Source organism: Nyctibius grandis, chromosome 4, assembly GCF_013368605.1.
Source record: "Nyctibius grandis isolate bNycGra1 chromosome 4, bNycGra1.pri, whole genome shotgun sequence".
Lineage (NCBI taxonomy): Eukaryota > Metazoa > Chordata > Aves > Nyctibiiformes > Nyctibiidae > Nyctibius > Nyctibius grandis.
The window spans coordinates 1646211-1663946 of NC_090661.1; the positions used below are offsets into that span (position 1 = coordinate 1646211).

The 17736-nt window shown below is 69.8% G+C and overlaps 3 protein-coding genes across 3 annotated transcripts; 1 reads left to right on the forward strand and 2 right to left on the reverse strand.

Annotated features, from left to right (window-relative positions):
- Positions 1-296: 296 nt before the first annotated feature.
- TMEM132A (transmembrane protein 132A) lies at positions 297-9103 on the reverse strand. The gene is given in 16 exon segments (XM_068399564.1): positions 297-1815; positions 1894-2085; positions 2507-2783; positions 4154-4356; positions 4437-4580; positions 4659-4735; positions 4738-4850; positions 5862-6011; positions 6089-6563; positions 6689-7061; positions 7153-7356; positions 7358-7390; positions 7467-7681; positions 8864-8903; positions 8905-8974; positions 8976-9103. Coding segments are annotated over 16 exon segments (3774 nt in total). The 3' UTR covers positions 297-735.
- A 734-nt stretch (positions 9104-9837) lies between these two features.
- Positions 9838-12577, reverse strand: TMEM109 (transmembrane protein 109). Its single transcript, XM_068399569.1, is given in 12 exon segments — positions 9838-10483; positions 10486-10516; positions 10518-10636; positions 10731-10778; positions 10781-10817; positions 10819-10833; positions 10940-10974; positions 10977-11090; positions 11093-11142; positions 11144-11166; positions 12171-12302; positions 12569-12577. Coding segments are annotated over 12 exon segments (834 nt in total). The 3' UTR covers positions 9838-10262.
- On the forward strand, positions 12343-17492 carry PRPF19 (pre-mRNA processing factor 19). The gene is made up of 16 exons (XM_068397850.1): positions 12343-12594; positions 12899-13048; positions 13775-13851; positions 13945-14086; positions 14207-14280; positions 14396-14458; positions 14553-14594; positions 14690-14764; positions 15026-15101; positions 15599-15708; positions 15846-16001; positions 16084-16153; positions 16316-16401; positions 16689-16859; positions 17038-17143; positions 17358-17492. Exons 1-16 carry the CDS (start codon positions 12576-12578, stop codon positions 17453-17455), a joined length of 1515 nt encoding a protein of 504 aa, XP_068253951.1. The 5' UTR covers positions 12343-12575; the 3' UTR covers positions 17456-17492.
- The last annotated feature ends 244 nt before the right edge of the window (positions 17493-17736 follow it).

Sequence of the window (17736 nt, forward strand, 5' to 3'; positions counted from 1 at the left end):
GCGATGAGCTGAGGAGGAGGAGGAGGGTGGCAGCCCCTTCCTCAGGGGGTGAGGGACCTCCTTCCTCCAAGGTCACCCTCCTGGGCCAGCGCCAGCCCCCCGTGACCAGCTCCCACGTGGGACCAAGGTCAAGGGCACGTGCCCCGTGTCCCCAGGAGGTGCCTGGCAGAGCGGGCAGCACCGCGGGGGTGACGTCTCCCAGTGCCACCGACGGGGGCAGGATGGGACTCGGGGTGGTGGTGGGGGTGGGGAGGGGTTAAATTAATTTTTAAATAGTTTATTTTTTTTGTACCAACGTCAGAATTAAAAATCTGCCATAAATAAGAGCCCGGCGCGGCGCGGCCCCCGCCCGGGGTGTCACGGGTACAAAACGTCAGTCGTACAAAACAGGGTGATGGGTGGGGGGGACACGGGACCCTCGCCAGGATCAGACCACAGGACTCATCATCATCATCATCATCATCATCACTATGAACACAATGAGACCCAAAGAAGGGCACCCCGAGGAGGGGGTGCTTGGAGATGGGGGACACCCCCCCACCACCACCACCCACCTCTGTGGGGGTGGTCCCTTGGGTGGCCCCGCTGGGACATTGGGCCACCAGGAGGGATGGGTGGTGGTCCCCAGGAGCAGCACCGCCGCAGGCAGGGCGTGGGGGGACACCCCGGGGTGACGCAGGGAGGTTGGTCCCTTACTGGGGTGGGGGGGACACACTGGGGGTCACCCCCCCGGGGTCAGGAGCTGCCGCGGATCCTCTCCATGTAGCTCCTGAGCTCCTCGGGGTCCCGCAGCCCCATGTCCTCGCACACCCAGCGGATGTCCTCCTCGCTGGCCACCAGGATGGACTGCACGTTGGGGACGGGCTGCGGGGGCTCCTCGGGCACGCGGGAGGGCACGAAGGTGACAAACTCCACCCGCTTCCTCCGGCCGCCCCCCGGTGTCCCCCCCCCTTCTTTGCGGGGTGTCGGGGTGGGACCGGGGGGACCCGCGGGGGTGGCCGGGGACACGGCGCAGCGGCAGCCCGCCTCGGTGGCCACGGGGGGCTCGGGCTGGCGGCGGTCCAGTTGCCGGCTCAGCTCCTCTTGGTCGGTGCCCAGCCAAACCCAGTTGTGGGGCTGGGGGGCCGAGGGGGCGGTGGTGGCGTCGGGCACCTCCTTCTGCTGGTACCGCAGGACGAAGAAGATGCAGTTGATGAGGAAGATGAAGATGGCCAAGCAGAAGACGCCCAGCAGGACGTACATGCCGATCTCCAGGTCGGTCACCCGCTCCGGAGCCTTCACCATCTCCTCCTCCTCCTCCTCCTCTTCACCACCACGGTTGTGGCCGTAACCTTCCTCCTCCTCCTCCGAGGAAGACCCCAGCCCCTGGAGCTTGGTGGAGGCCGGCCCCACGCCGGCGGGGTCCCTCCGCCGCGGCTCGCTGGCCGCCGTCACCGCCTCCTCCGACATGGCCCCCTCGGCCCGTGGGAAGGGCGAGCTGGGCCGCGGGTGGCCACCACGGGGGCTACCAGGGGTAGGGGCACGCCGGCCGGTCCCCACCTCGAGCCAAGCGGTGCCGGTGGCCAGCGCGGCCCCGCGGTGCCGGCCCCGGCGACAGGCGTCCGGGGGGTGCAGGGTGAGCCGGAGCAGAGCCCCCCGCCCCGGTCCCTCGGCCACCACCCACGGGCGGGCGGTGGGGACACCGGGGGACCCCCCGACGGTGGCCACGGCGGGGTCCAGCGAGGTGACGGCCAGCGCCGCGTCGTGCCAGCCGTACAGGTCCAGCGGGGCCAGCGTGCCGTCGGAGAAGGACAACCAGAGGGACAGCGTCGCCTCCTGCCAGGGGACACCGGGGGGGATGGCACCGGGTGGGGGGACACAGGGCACCCTGGCACCCACCCCAGCCCCTCTCACCTGCTTGGGGGCACGCAGGGTGGCCGTCCCCTGTGCCACGGCCGTGACCACGCCGGGGTGGCCGGGCTGCGCCCGCAGGGTCAGGGACAGCCCCGACACCACCCCGGCGCGCAGCCCCGTCACCGCCACCTTCTCCTCCGACACCGCCAGCGTCTGCTCCCCCAGGATGGAGGCCGAGAGCGGGGAGCGCACCTGGGGGGGGGGACACCTCGTGACCCCCCACGGCCTCTGGCCTCCATCCCCTGCCACCCCCGTGCCCCCAGCTCCCACCCTACAGCCCCTGCGCCCCCCAGGACCCCCCAGGACCCCTCCAGCCCCCACCTCCCTCCCTCTCCCCCCACGACCCCCTCCAGCCCCCCACCTCCATCTCTCCAGCCCCCCACACCCCCCCCAGGACCCCCCAGCTCCCCTCCCCCCACGACCCCTCCAGCCCCCACCTCCATCTCTCCAGCCCCCCACACCCCCCAGGACCCCCCAGCTCCCCTCCCCCCCAAGACCCCCTCCAGCCCCCCCTCCATCTCTCCAGCCCCCCACACCCCCCAGGACCCCCCAGCTCCCCTCTGCCCCAGTACCCCCCCCTCTAACCCCTACATCCCCCCCCGCCCAAACCCACCTCCACGGAGGTGACCCCGGGCTCCCGGCCCACCACCACGGTGCCCCCCTCCAGCGAGGCCACGCGGGGGTCCTGCACGCGGGTCCAGCCGGCCACCAAGTGGGTGACGTCCAGGAGCCAGTCGGGGCCGGGCAGGTAGGCGAGGTGCCGGCCACCGTCGAGCGGGTGGGCCACGAAGTGTGCCAGGACCCTCAGGGCCGTGCGCTGGTACTGGGGCCGGCAGCCCCGCGCCCGCCGCTCGCCCTCCTCCCCGGGCTCCTCCGCCTCGGCCGCGGCGCTGGGGGTGGCGGGGACACCCGTGTCATCAGCCCCGCGGGGCTGCCGGGGCGCGTGTGGCACCAGGAGACGTGTCACGAGTGTCACAGGGCTCAGCGGGGCAGGGGGTATGGCACCGTGGGGCTGAGCAGGGCAGGGACGTGTCACGAGTGCGTGGGGGCTCAGCAGGGCAGGGACATGTGTCATGAGTGCTGCAGGGCTCAGCGGGGCAGTGGTTACATGGCACAAGTGTGTGGGGATCAGTGGGGCAGGGACATGTGTCATGAGTGCCACAGGGCTCAGCAGGGCAGTGACATGTGTCACGAGTGCCACAGGGCTCAGCAGGGCAGGGACATGTCCTGAGTGCGTGGGGCTCAGCGGGGCAGCGGTTACATGTCACGAGCGTGTTGGGGCTCAGCAGCGCAGGGACATGTCACGAGTGCCGTGGGGCTCAGCAGGGCAGTGGTACATGTCCTGAGTGCCACAGGGCTCAGCAGGGCAGGGGGGCACAGCATCACAGGGCTCAGCAGGGCAGGGACGTGTCACAAGTGCGTGGGGGCTCAGCAGGGCAGGGACATGTGTCATGAGTGCCACAGGGCTCAGCAGGGCAAGGGGTACATCTCGTGGGTGCCATGGGGTAGGGGTGCACACCCCAAGCCCCACAGAGCTCAGTGGGGCAGGGACACGTGTCACGAGTGCGTGGGGGCTCAGCAGGGCAGCGGTTACATGTCCCGAGCGCGCTGGGGCTCAGCAGGGCAGCCGTACATGTCACGAGTGCGTGGGGGCTCAGCAGGGCAGCGGTTACACGTCCCGAGCGCCACAGGGCTCAGCAGGGCAGGGACATGTCACGAGTGCGTGGGGGCTCACCAGGGCAGGGACATGTGTCACGAGTGTGTGGGGGCTCAGCAGGGCAGCAGTTACATGTCACGAGTGTGCTGGGGCTCAGCAGGGCAGGGACATGTGTCACGAGTGTGTGGGGGCTCAGCAGGGCAGTGTTACACGTCCCGAGCACGCTGGGGCTCAGCAGGGCAGCCGCTACATGTCATGAGTGCCACAGGGCTCAGCAGGGCAGGGACATGTCACGATGCGCTGGGGCTCAGCAGGGCAGCGTTACATGTCACGAGTGCGTGGGGGCTCACCAGGGCAGGGACATGTGTCACGAGTGCGTGGGGGCTCAGCAGGGCAGCAGTTACATGTCACGAGTGTGCTGGGGCTCAGCAGGGCAGGGACATGTGTCATGAGTGTGTGGGGGCTCAGCAGGGCAGCAGTTACATGTCACGAGCGCGTTGGGGCTCAGCAGGGCAGGGACACGTCACGAGTGCGTGGGGGCTCAGCGGGGCAGCGTTACATGTCCCGAGCGCGCTGGGGCTCAGCCCCCTCTCCCGGCCTCACCTCTCGGGGCCGCCGGGCAGGCGCCAGCCCCGCACCTGCTCCAGCGCGGTGTCGCCCAGCTGGACGCGCAGGGGCAGCAGCGGTGCCCACACGGTGAAGCGCAGCGAGGCGTGCAGGCGGCGCCACCAGAAATCCACCCGCGCCCCCCGCGCCCCCCGGCTCTCCTTGCCCCCCACGAACACGGCGTCACATGCCTCCGACACCTGGGGAGGGGGGACATGGGGGCAGAGGGAGCTGGCACCCCCCTGGGCAGGGTGTGGGGCACTGTGGGGACAGCGCTCACCTGCAGCACCTGCTTGTCGGCCGACTCGCAGCCCGGGGGCTCAGTGACCTCGGCCACGCCGCCCCCCGCCTCCACCAGCACCAGTTTCACCGGTACGGCGCGGGGCACCCCGGTGAGCGGCGCCGTGTTGAGGATCTCCACCTCCTGCGGGGCACAGCGGGGCTGAGCCCCCGTGGGTGGGGGGGTCTGGGTGTGGGTGGGGGGGTGAGGGGGGGCACCCACCTGCACCAGGGGGACGAGGGCGCGGCCGTCGCGCTCCGCCACCTGGATCTCCCACACCAGTTTGTCCTTCTGCGCCTCGGGTCCTGGCCCGGGTACTCCACCTGCCAGGTGAGGGGCCGCGCCGGCGCCAGCCCCCCCGTCCCGTTCTCCACCGCCACGTCCACGTGCAGCAACGCGGCCCCGGCGCTCACCCTGCGCCAACGCACGGGGGGTCGGGGGTGTCCCCTGCCCCCCAGCTGCCCTACTGGGCCATACTGGGATGGGAGCGGTGCAACAGGACCCCTGGGCCATACTGGGATGGGCAATGTGATGCACAGGTCCCCCTGGGCCATACTGGGATGGGAGCGGTGCAACAGGTTCCCCTGGGCCATACTGGGATGGGAGTGGTGAAAAACTCAGGTCCCCCTGCTCCAACTGGGCCATACTGGGATGGGAGTGGTGCGACGCACAGGTCCCCCTGGGCCATACTGGGATGGCAGCAGTGCAAAACACAGGTCCCCCTGGGCTATACTGGGCCATACTGGGATGGGAGTGGTGAAAAACTCAGGTCCCCCTGCTCCAACTGGGCCATACTGGGATGGGAGTGGTGCGACGCACAGGTCCCCCTGGGCCATACTGGGATGGCAGCAGTGCAAAACACAGGTCCCCCTGGGCTATACTGGGCCATACTGGGCCATACTGGGCCATACTGGGCAATACTGGGATGAGAGCAGTGCAATGCACAGGTGCCCTGGACCATACTGGGATGGGAGCAATGTGACGCACAGGTCCCCCTGCTCCAACTGGGCTGTACTGGGATGGGAGCAGTGTGACACACAGGTCCCCTGGGCCATACTGGGATGGGAGCAGTGCAAAACACAGGTCCCCCTGGGCTATACTGGGCCATACTGGGCCATACTGGGATGAGAGCAGTGCAATGCACAGGTCCAATTGGGCCATACTGGGATGGGAGCAGTGCAATGCACAGGTCCCCTGGGCCATACTGGGATGGGAGCAGTGCAATGCACAGGTCCCCTGGGCCATACTGGGCCATACTGGGATGGGAGCAGTGCAATGCACAGGTCCCCCTGCTCCAACTGGGCCATACTGGGATGGGGACAGTATCATGCCCAGATCCCCTTTGCTCTGACCGGGCACTACTGGCCTGCACTGGTCCCCGCTCTGAAGCCCCCTCCCACACTGGGGTCCCCCGCTGCTCCCTACCTCCAGCCGCCAGCGCCGTCCCCGCTCCGCCGGCACGTCACCACCACCGTCCAGTGCTTGGGCCCCCGGGTGCGCTCCAGCTGGGCGCTCCAGGCGCCGGGGGACGCGGGGCGGGCGGCCACCACCTGCAGCCCCTTCTTCGCCTTGATCCTGCCAGCGGACCCCCATGTCACATATTGTCCCCCCCTGCCACCCTCCGCCCCCCCTGCCCACCCAAGGGGTCTCACCGGAGCGTCAGCTGGTCGGCGGTGAAGTTGTGGCGCAGGGCGAGGGTGGCGGTGAAGCGCTGCCCGGGGCGCAGCGGGGCGTCGGGCACCCGCAGCAGCACCCTGTCGTCCAGCCGCACCTCCTGCCGCCGCGCCGGCTCGGCCCCCCGCAGCTCCAGCCGGCCCAGGTACCGCGGGGCCTCGCCACCCTGGCCACGATCCCGGCCCCCGGCGCGGCCACACTCCCCCGGCCCCACCATGCTGTAGTGCAGCTCGGCCGGTTCGAGGGGCTCGGGGTGCTGGTGGGGGTCAGGGTGCCTGGGGGTCTCGGGGTGTCTGGGGGGCTCGTGGTGCCAGGGGGGGTCAGGGTGCTGATGGGGGTCAGGGTGCCTGGGGGGCTCAGGGTGCCTGGGGGGCTCGGGGTGCCGGTGGGGGTCAGGGTGCGTGGGGGCTGGGGTGTCTGGGGGGCTCAGGGTGCCGGTGGGGGTCAGGCTGCCTGGGGGTATCAGGGTGTCTGGGGGACTCGGGGTGCTGGTGGGGGTCAGGGTGCCTGGGGGGCTCGGGGTGGCTGGGGGGCTCGGGGTGCCGGTGGGGTCAGGGTGCCTGGGGGGATTGGGGTACCTGGGGGGCTCGGGGTGCTGGTGAGGGTCAGGGTGCCTCGGGGGCTCGGGGTGTCTTGGGGGCTCGGGGTGCTTGGGGGGATTGGGGTGCCTGGGGGTCTCGGGGTGCCTGGGGGGCTCAGGGTGCTGGTGGGGGTCAGGGTGCCTGGGGGCTCAGGGTGCTGGTGGGGGTCAGGGTGCCGGTGGGGGTCAGGGTGCCTGGGGGTCTCGGGGTGCCTGGGGGGCTCGGGGTGCCGGTGGGCGTCAGGGTGCCTGGGGGGCTCGGGGTGCCTGGGGGGCTCGGCCGCCCGGCGACGGCTGCGCGGGGCGGAGGACGCCGGGGAGAACCACCGCGGGGGGATCTCCAGCTCCACCACGCAGACGCCCAGGGGTGCCTGGAGAGGAGAGCAGGACCCTGGCTCAGGGTGGGGGGGAACCGAGTGGGGTGGCCCCCTGGGGTCCAGCCTCCCGGTGGGTGGCACTGACCTGTAGGCGGCAAGTCCCCCGGGCCACCCGGCCCCGGTGGCGTGCGTGGAGGGTGACGCAGGGCAGGTCCCGCTGCCCGGGGTGGTCCCGCTGCCCCGGGAGCCAGTCGGGCCCCTGCAGGTGGAAGAGGACGCGGGCGAAGGGCTCGGCGGGGGACACGGCGCTCTCGAGGGGCACGGCGCGGATGGCCCAGGCTGCCGAGCCGTCCCTGCCCGGGGGGGCTCTCCGTGGGCACCTCCTGCAAAAAGAGATGGTGACGGGGGGCACGGGGCTGCCCCGGGGTGGCAGAGGGGGGGTGGCAGGGGCCATCGTACCTGGCGGGTGCTGAAGGGGGGGTAGGTGGCCTGGATGAGGGGCTGCGTGGCGGAGCCGTGGCGCAGCAGCAGGAAGGTGTCGGTGCGGGCGTGCAGGGAGGCGTTGGCTGGCACGGCGCCGTCCGCCCGCTGCAGCCGGTAGGATTCGGGCACGCCGAGCACCTCCAGCTCCGCCGGCAGGTACACGGGGTCCGGGGGGTCCCCGTCGCCCCTCGCTGCCAGGACAGGGGCTGTGTCACCAGCTTTGGGGGCCACGGAGGGGACAGGGCACAGCACAGCCCCCCCCGGCCACACCACCCCAGGAGGGTGTCCCTTGGGTGAAGCTCATTGCAGCCCCCCCTGTCCCCCCGCCACCCAGGAGTGGGTGCTGGAGGGCGGCGTGGCACCCCACCGGTGCCAGGGTCAGGTTCCCCCAGGCCTGGCTGCTCCCCGCTAACGAGGTGACGCTCGTTAGGCCGCCAGCGGCGTGGGGACCCGCTCCGGCGTGGGGAGAGGGGTGGGGATGGATCCCACAGGCTGGGGCAGCCAGGTGGCAGGGACCCCCCTGTGGGCACGGAACAGATCCCAGCGGGATGCCCGGGCAGGGCTCACCCACCCGGGACAGATCCCACCCGGGACAGACCCCAACCGGGACAGATCACAACCACGATCGATCACCCCGGGGACAGATCCCCCAGATCCCCACCCGGGACAGACCCCAACGGGAATCGATCCCCCCGTGACAGATCCCCACCCGGGACAGATCCCCCCGGGATCGATCCCCCTGGGGACAGATCCCACCCGGGACAGACCCCAACCGCGATCGATCCCTCGGGGACAGATCCCACCCGGGACAGATCCCACCGGGACAGATCCCAACCGGGATCGATCCCCCCGGGACAGATCCCCACCCGGGACAGATCCCAACCCAGGATCGATCTCCCCCGGACAGACCCCAACCGGGACAGATCCCAACCGGGACAGACCCCAACCAGGACAGATCACAACCACGATCGATCCCCCCGGGGACAGATCCCCCAGATCCCCACCCGGGACAGACCCCACCCGGGATCGATCCCCCCGGGACAGATCCCCACCCGCGACAGATCCCAACTGCGATCGATCCCCCCGGGGACAGATCCCAACCGGGACAGACCCCAACCGGGATCGATCCCCCCCGACCCCTCACTCCCCGCGGGCACGGGAGCGGGCAGATCGCGGGGGATCCGGTGAGCGGGGCTTCCCCCCCGAGACCCCCGGGGATCCCACGTTCGGCGGGTGGGACCGGGGGGCTCCCCCGCGGCTGAGGGGAGATCCTGCGTGCGGGGGGAGCGGATCCCCCCGGGATCCCCCCCGCGGTGGGGTGCGGAGCGCGGCTCGGCGCTGCCGCTGCCGGTGCCGGTGCCGGTCGCACTCACCGGAGGTGCAGAGCAGGGCGGCGGCCAGCAGCGCCAGCCGGGTCCCGGGGCGGGACCGGGGCCATGGCCGGGCGGGCTCCGTCCCTCCGCCGCTCCCGTCCCTCCGCCGCTCCCGTCCCTCCGCCTCCGCGCCCAGACAATGGGGCCGGGGCGGGACCGGCACCGGCACCGCCTCGTCCCGCCGGGTCCTAAACACCGGCCCTGCCCGCTCCAGCCCCGGCCCCGCTCCCCAGTCCCCATCCCCGCTCCTCTATCCTCATTCCCGTTCCCCATCCCCAACCCAGTCCCCATCCCCAGCCCTGTTCCCTGTCCCCGGTCCCCATCCCGGTCCCCATTCCCCATCCCCATTCCCATCCCCATCCCAGTTCCCCATTCCCTGTCCCCAATCCCCTCCCCATTCCCCATCCCTGTTCCCTGTCCCCATCCCTGTTCCCCATTCCCATTCCCTGTCCCCATTCCCCATCCCCATCCCAGTTCCCCCTTCCCTGTCCCCATTCCCCATCCCCATCCCAGTTCCCCATTCCCTGTCCCCATTCCCCATCCCCATCCCAGTTCCCCATTCCCTGTCCCCAATCCCCATCCCCACCCCGCTCCCTGTCCCCATCCCCACTCCAGGGCACAGGGCCAGGCACAACAGACCACATGGAGAGACCCCCCCCCACCTCGAAGGGAGGGGGCTCTCACCCCGGCTGCTGTCCCTCCTTCCCCGTCCCACCCCGATCAGGGTGACTGGGGGGCACTGGGAGGCACTGGGGACACGGGAGGGCAGACGTGACCGGGGGGCACAGCGTGACCAGGAGGGAGGCCGGGCAGCGCGGGGACGGCTGGAGGGCGACGGGGACGGAGAGGGGACACAGGGCGAGCGTGCGGCACCCACCCCGCACCCCAGAAACAAAGCACCCATGGGTGCCCCCCCCGCCACGCCTGCGCCCCCCCCAGTGGGGCGTCCCCATGGGCAGAGCACCGAGCCAGGCCGGGGTGAAACCGAATTTATTCAGCCCCACATATCAAAACAGTTTAAAAAGCAGCTTCAACCCCACGGACCCACACTGTGGGGCCCGGGGGGGGGGGCTGCGACCCCCCCCTGCACGAGCACACCCCCCATTTGGGGCTGGGGACATGCCCCGGGTGGGGAGCGGGGTGCCCTCTGCCCACCAAGCTGCTGGCGGAGCTGGTGGGTGACAGGGGGGGCTTAGGGTGCTCCGCGGGGGGCTGGGATTTGGGTGGGTGGGGGTACAGGGGGGTGCGGGGGCCATGGGAGGACCCCAACCCCAAGGCACTGTTGGGTGGTGTGAAGGCACGTGTGTGTGGGGAGCTTTGGGGGGGGTCAGCAGGGAGGGGACACGCTTGGGGACACGGAGCCAACCTTTGGGGTGCAGCGGGGTGGCCGGGGGGGGTCTCACTCGTCCCGGTTGCGGGGCCCCCCCCACTTCTGCCGCCGCCTCAGCTCTTCCACCTTCCACTCCAGGCTGCGCACGGCGGCGTCCAGGTGGGCGCTGGGAGCTGGGGACCCCCCCCCCAGGCACCCCAGGAGGCCGTAGAGCACCCAGAGCCCCAGCAGCATCCCCGCCTGCGCCGTGGGGCTCTCGCGGGAGGCGGCGACGTGGAGGAAGGCGCCCGGAAGCAGCAGAGCTTCACCCAGCGCAGGGCGGGGCGCCAGCAGCCCCCGCAGCCGCCCCAGCACCCAGGAACCCGCCAGGGCGGCCAGAGCCCACAGCAGCACCCGCTGCACCTCGCCGGGGCCCAGCGCCGCCGCGCGCACCGACCCGTCCCCTGGGAAGGGAGGAGGGTGTCACCGGCGGCACGGTCACGGCTGGGTGACAAACCCCGGGGGGGGCTGTTCCCCCCCCCACCCCCCCCAACTCACCGGTGACGCCCGAGGCAGCCAGGAGGTCCCCCAGGATCCCGCAGAGCGGGCCAGTGCCACCGAGATCCCCGAGGACACGACCCAGAGGGGTGGCGGCGAGGCTCTGCGGGGACACGTGGCACCGGGGATAACCAGGGGGTGGGTGGCACGCAGCCCCCAAAGTCCCCACGCTTATGGGGCAGGAGGGGACGCCAGGGCTAGGACCTCACCTCGGCCACCAGCCGCAGGGGCTGGGGCCCAGCCGGTTCTCCAGGGCCTCCCAGGCGGCTCGGCCCAGCCGCGGACAGCGGGTCGTCGGCGGTGGCGGCGGTGGCACGCGGTCCCCGAAGCCGTCCTGGCTGTCCCCCGCCGCCAGCCCCGGAAGGGGACCCACAGCAGCAGGGCCAGCAGCGCCCTGTCACCCCCCATTTGGGGTCCTGCCTCCACCCCGGGGGCTCTGTGGGGGGCAGGAGAGCGGGCTGGGACCCCACTGCCCCCCCCCCCCTGCCCCGAGCAGCTGCCACCGTCCCCGCTCCGTGCCAGGGCCACCGCTGCCACCACTGGCACCGTCCCAGAGCAGCTCTGGGGGAGGGACACGCAGGGGGACCCCCCCGCTGGCTTTTGGGGTCCCCCGAGGGGGGCCAGCCCCCTGTGTCCCCCCCCCGGGTGGGCCCCACGCTGCCCGCCCGCCCCGGCTATCTTTAGGACGGGCGTCAGCGGCCCGGGGCGCCCGCCATGGCCAGGGCACGGGCCCCCTCGGGGGGGGGGACGACGGGGGGGCTTCCGGGCCCCCCGTGCCCCGGGGTGCTCCAGGACGGGGCGCAGCCACCGCTGTCCCCCCCCAGGAGGCCCCGCACCCCCCCGTAGCACCCCCCTCCTCCCTGCCCCATCCCACCCCCCTCCCACGTCACCCCTGTCCCCCTCCGATCCCTGGGTGCCCCCCCACCCTCCCCAGGCACCCCCCGCTGGGGACCCCCACCCTCCTCAGACCCCCGGGGGGCGGGGGGGCACCCCTTCCCACCCCCCCCGCGATGAACCACCCCCAGGACCCTCCAGGCCCCCCCGGGACCCCCCACCCTTCAGGGTACGCCCAATCCCCCGGGACCCCCCCACCCCCGTGTCCCCCACCCGGGACCCCCCCAATCCCCCCGGGACCCCCCCCCCGTGTCCCCACCCCCGGGACCCCCCCCACCCCCGTGTCCCCCACCCCCGGACCCCCCCAATCCCCTCGGGACCCCCCACCCCCCGGGACCCCCCAATCCCCCGGGACCCCCCCACCCCCGTGTCCCCCACCCCGTCTCTCCCCCGGGATCCCCCCACTCCCGGTTTCCCCCACCCCCGTGTCCCCCCCGTCTCTCCCCCCGGTTCCCCCCCCGCCTCGTTGTCCCCCCCCGGTGCCCCCCACTCCATCTCCCCCCCCCCTCCCTCACCCACCCCCACCGTCGGCGGGGCAGCGCTCACCGCCGCCGCGCGGGGGCGCTGCGGAGCCGGGCGGGCCGCAGCGCGCGGACACAGCGACCGGCCGCCGCGGGGCACGACGGGAGCTGTAGTCCGGGACCCCCCCCCGTCCCGTGGCATGCCGGGACGCGGTCGCTATGGCACGCCCGCCCGCCTCCACGGGGGGCGTGGCTCCGGTGAGGCGCGCGGGGCATGCCGGGAAGCGCCGGTCCGCCCCGCCCCGCCTCCCCCCCGCGCGGTGCACGCCGGGAGCGTTTCCGTTTCCGGTCGGCGGCGCCCGCGTGAGCTGTTGGGAACGTCGCGGCGGCCGCGCGCGCCGGACCGGAACCGGAACCAGAAGCGAAGGCGCTACCGGTAACCGGAGCGCGGGGCCGTTAGTCAGAGCTCCGCGGCCGCCCGGCCTCCGCCATGGCCCTCATCTGCTCCAGTGAGTGCGGAGGCCGCGGAGCAGGCCCCGCGGCGGGGGGGGGTGTTACCGGGTGGGGGGTTACCGGACGGGGTAGGGGTTACCGGGCCAGGGTGTTACCAGGCGGGGGGTTACCGGACAGGGTTTTACTGAGTAGGGATTACCGGCCAAGGTGTTACCGAGCAGGGGGTTACCGGACGGGGCTTTACCGAGCTGGGGGGTTACCGGGCAGGGGTTTACCGGGCCCGGGTGTTACCGGGCAGGGATTACCGGGCTGCGGGGTCCCTTGGCGGTACTGTAACCCCTCCTTCCCTCCCCGCCGCAGTTTCCAACGAGGTCCCCGAGCACCCCTGCGTCTCCCCGGTTTCCAACCACGTCTACGAGCGGCGGCTGATCGAGAAGTACATCGCGGAGAACGGCACCGACCCCGTTAACAACCAGCCGCTCTCCGAGGAGCAGCTCATCGACATCAAAGGTAGCGGGAAGAGGGGGGGGGGGGGATTGTGCCGGTTCTCCCCGGCGTGAGCACCGGGGGTGGGCAACGGGGGGGGACGACCCGGGGGGAGAGAGGGGGTGGGGGGACCCAAGGGTGGGGGACCCGGGGGGAGAGGTGGGGGGGACGGGGACCCGGGGGTGGGGGGGACGGGGACCCGGGGGTGGGGGGGTCCCGGGGGGATTGGGGTGCCCTGAAGGGTGGGGGGACCCGGGGGTGGGGGGGGTCCCAGGAGGATTGGGGGTACCCTGAAGGGTGGGGGGATCTCGGGGGGATTGGGGGTACCCTGAAGGGTGGGGGGACCCGGGGGGGGGGGTCCCAGGGGGATTGGGGGTACCCTGAAGGGTGGGGGGGTCCCAGGGGGATTAGGGTACCCTGAAGGGTAGGGGGGACCCGGGGGTGGGGGTACCCTGATGGGTGAGGGGGTCTCGGGGGGACTGGGGGTACCCTGAGGGGTGGGGGGGTCCCAGAGGTGGGGGAACAAAGTGGCCGCTGTGTCCGGCCTGGGGGGAGCCGTGAGTCCCCGTGGGGGTGCTGGCACCCCGAGAAAGGGTTCCTCGAGGGGTTGGTGGGCGAGGGGGAGGGCAAACCGCCGGCCTGCCGCGGTGGGAAAGCCCAGCTGGGGGGACTGGGCTGTGGGGGGTGCCCAGAGGGGTTGGTGGGCACACCGAGGACGTGGTTGCCATGTTGACGCCGTCTCCTTGCCAGTCGCCCACCCGATCCGGCCCAAGCCTCCCTCTGCCACGAGCATCCCGGCCATCCTCAAAGCTCTCCAGGATGAGTGGGTAAGCGCCGGGCCGGGGCTGGGAAGGGTGCTGAGCACCCGGCGGGTGCCCGCGCTGGGCGGCCTGACGCCTCGCCCTGCCTCCTCCCGTTAGGACGCCGTCATGCTGCACAGCTTCACCCTGCGCCAGCAGCTGCAGACGACGCGCCAGGAGCTGTCCCACGCGCTCTACCAGCATGACGCCGCCTGCCGCGTCATCGCCCGCCTCACCAAGGAGGTCACCGCTGCCAGAGAAGGTGACGGGGGGTGACACGGGGGGTGGGGGCTTGGGGAGGAGCCATCAGCAGGTAGTGGTGGCTGTCTCCTTTCCCCTCGGAGCGCGTGTTGAACTCGCGGCCTTCCTCTGCCCTCCGCAGCTTTGGCGACCCTGAAGCCCCAGGCCGGCCTCATCGTGCCCCAGACGGTGCCATCCTCCCAGCCCAACGTGGCGGTGAGTCCCCGCTGCCTGTCTCAGCCCCTTTCCCCTTGCTCCCCCGTTGCCAATCTCCTCTCCCTGCCCCTGTGTTCCCCTTCTGGGTGTCACCAGCGCCCTTCTCTCTCCCCAGGGAGCTGGGGAGTCCATGGATCTGGGAGAGCTCGCAGGCATGACCCCCGAGATCATCCAGAAGGTAAGGGGTGTTCTCCTTGCGCTGCTGCAGCCCTCAGTGATATCTGTCCTCCAGCCCCTGCTCAGCCTGTGACCACCTTTCCCTTGTCCCACAGCTTCAAGACAAGGCCACGGTGCTCACCACGGAGCGTAAGAAGGTAAACGGCCCCGTTTCACCCCCGAGATGCCCCAGCAGCCAGGCCGTGCCCTGGGAGAGGCCCACGTTTATCTCCGCACCCTTTTCCACTTGCAGAGAGGCAAGACTGTCCCGGAGGAGCTGGTGAAGCCCGAGGAGCTGAGCAAGTACCGGCAGGTTGCCTCACATGTGGTAAGTGCTGTGATGAGTGTCTGGGTCTCTCCTGTGCTGCTTTGCATCGTCAATAAACACCAGATCTGCTGCTGAGCGGAGCAAGGAGGGGGTTGTGACACCCTGTGTCACAGCTGGCAGGGACCTGTGATGGATCAGACATGGCACAGGCTCCCACTGTCAGAATGAAACACCCTGAGCTCCCTCGAGGGCCCCTCGGTTCCCTTTGGGGGGAGTTTTCTTGCTTGTGGCATTAATCTGGCGTCCTCCTACCTCGTGCAGGGGCTGCACAGCGCCAGCATCCCAGGGATCCTCGCCTTGGACCTCTGTCCTTCCGACACCAACAAGATCCTCACCGGTAAGGGAACCTCCTCCGCTTGCTGGGAGCGGGTCCCTTTCTCTTTGCTTTTGGGGATAGAGGGGGCACGAGGGGTTCTCTCATCTCATGGCAAAGCTGCTCAGAACTGTGGTCCTCAGGAAAGGTGGGTGGACTTGGACTTGGTTGGCCACAGACTCCCATCATCTTACTGCTCCCCACTTCGTTTTGTGAAGTGGGAGTCGGCCTCTTCTCCCAGGCAACCAGTGGTAGTACAAGAGGACACAGCCTCAAGCTTGGCCAGGGGAGGGTCAGGTTGGACATTAGGAAGCATTTCTTCTCAGCAAGGGTCATTAGCCATTGGAAGGGGCTGCCCAGGGAGGTGGTGGAGTCCCCATCTCTGGAGGGGTTTAAGAAAAGCCTGGCCATGGCACTTAGTGCCCTGGTCTAGTTGCCATGGTGGTGTCAGGGCAACGGTTGGACTCGATGAGCCCAGAGGGCTCTTCCAACCTCATTGATTCTGTGCTTCTGTTTTCCAGGTGGGGCTGATAAAAACGTCATCGTCTTCGACAAGAGCTCGGAGCAGATCCTGGCCACGCTCAAGGGCCACTCCAAGAAGGTCACCAGCGTCGTCTTCCACCCCTCTCAGGTGCCCACTTTTGGCCTCTTCCCTCTCTTCTGCTGGGGTCTCTGCCTCGTGCAGCCTGGTGATGGGGCATTGCCCATCAGGAGCTCTCTCTGATGAAGAAGTGAAGGTTTTTTGACGTTCACCTCGCCCCTCTCTAGGATTTGGTCTTCTCGGCTTCTCCCGATGCGACCATCCGCATCTGGTCCGTGCCCAACGCCTCGTGCGTGCAGGTGGTCCGTGCCCACGAGGGCTCCGTGACGGGGCTCAGCCTCCACGCCACGGGCGACTACCTCCTCAGCTCTTCTGATGACCAGGTGAGACCCCTCCCCGTGCCACAGACACCCCCCCAGCTGCTCCTCAGCTCTCTGGGCTCCACACTCTTCCTCTCCCCTCCAGTACTGGGCTTTCTCGGATATCCAGACAGGCCGTGTCCTCACCAAGGTGACAGATGAGAGCTCTGGCTGCGGTAAGGCTGAGTGTCCCCACGCTGGGGGGCTTGTGGCAAGCTGATGGAGAAGGGATTTTGCTACCCCTGAGCTCTTGGAGCTCAGAAGAACTTTGGGGGGGACCCTGCTAACAAAGTGAGTCCCCCCAACCTTCTGAAATCTCCCCCCCTGTGCCTCCACAGCTCTCACCTGCGCCCAGTTCCACCCGGACGGGCTCATTTTTGGAACAGGGACGATGGATTCTCAGATCAAGATCTGGGATCTGAAGGTAGGGGCTGGGCCTGAGTGTGGGGAGGTGCTGGGGGAAAGGGGAGGCAGCGTGGTGAGGGTGGGGGGCTCGGTTTGGTGCCCAGCAGAGCGTTCAGTCCCACTCTGTGGGCGCTGGAGCGGGGCTTTGGGGGATCTCTGGAGGTTTTCTCCCCAAAATACAAAAGCTTCAGCTCAAGAGCGGCCGTAGCTGGTCTTGGGGGGTTGTTTTGTGAGAAGAAGGTGTTTGCTGCGTCCCCAAGAGCCTCCTGCCCGTTCCCAGCCTGTCTCCAACCACCTTGTCCCCAGGAACGCACCAACGTGGCCAACTTCCCGGGGCACTCGGGGCCCATCACCAGCATCGCCTTCTCCGAGAACGGCTACTACCTGGCCACGGCGGCCGACGACTCCTCCGTCAAGCTCTGGGACTTGCGTAAGCTCAAGAACTTCAAGACGTTGCAGCTGGACAACAACTTCGAGGTGTGTCACCGTCCCCTTTGCCCCTCGATGGCTCCTCAGCTGGTGACCACCATCCCAGCTGCGCTCTTGTGCTTTGGGGGAGCCTGATGGGGAGGTGCTGCCCCCCCCCAGCACCCCAAGAAGCCGTTTGGAGCTTCCTAGACCTGGTTTGAAGCTTTGTTCCCCTTCTCCTCCTCAGGTCAAGTCTCTCATCTTCGATCAAAGCGGTACCTACCTGGCCCTGGGTGGGACGGACGTCCAGATCTACATCTGCAAGCAGTGGACGGAGATCCTCCACTTCACAGGTGAGGGGCTGGGGCTGGGGGGGGCTGCAGTGGGGTGGGGAGGTGTGTAGGACCCCTCTGCCATGGCCATGGAGCGAGCTGGGGGGTGCAAAGTACTGCCCACCCTATTGCCACCTCTGCCTGCTGCGAGACCCTGTGGCTGCCCAGCTCTCAGCGGGCATGGAGGTGGCTCTGCCCGGTGCCCCTCACCACGGGCTGTCTTCCCCCCCCCCAGAGCACAGCGGCCTCACCACAGGAGTGGCTTTTGGCCACCACGCCAAGTTCATTGCCTCGACGGGCATGGACCGGAGCCTGAAGTTCTACAGCCTGTAGCTGCGGACGTGAGGCTGGGGGGGGGTCTTGCTGCCGTGCTGGGGGGGTTTGGGGTGGGTGGGAGGGAGGTGAGTGGTGGTGTCGCCTTCCCTGTGATTTGTTGTTTTAGTTTTCTTCTTCTCCCACTTTCTTGTGTGTATTTTCTGCCTTTAGATTCTGTTCTGTGGTTGTAATGTGTGACAAAAGGCTCCGAGCTCGGCGCTGGGGGGGTGTTTGTGGCCGGGAGCACGCGGGGATGGGTAGAGGGAGGGAGGGAGGGGAGGGCTGTGCAGGTTTTGTAA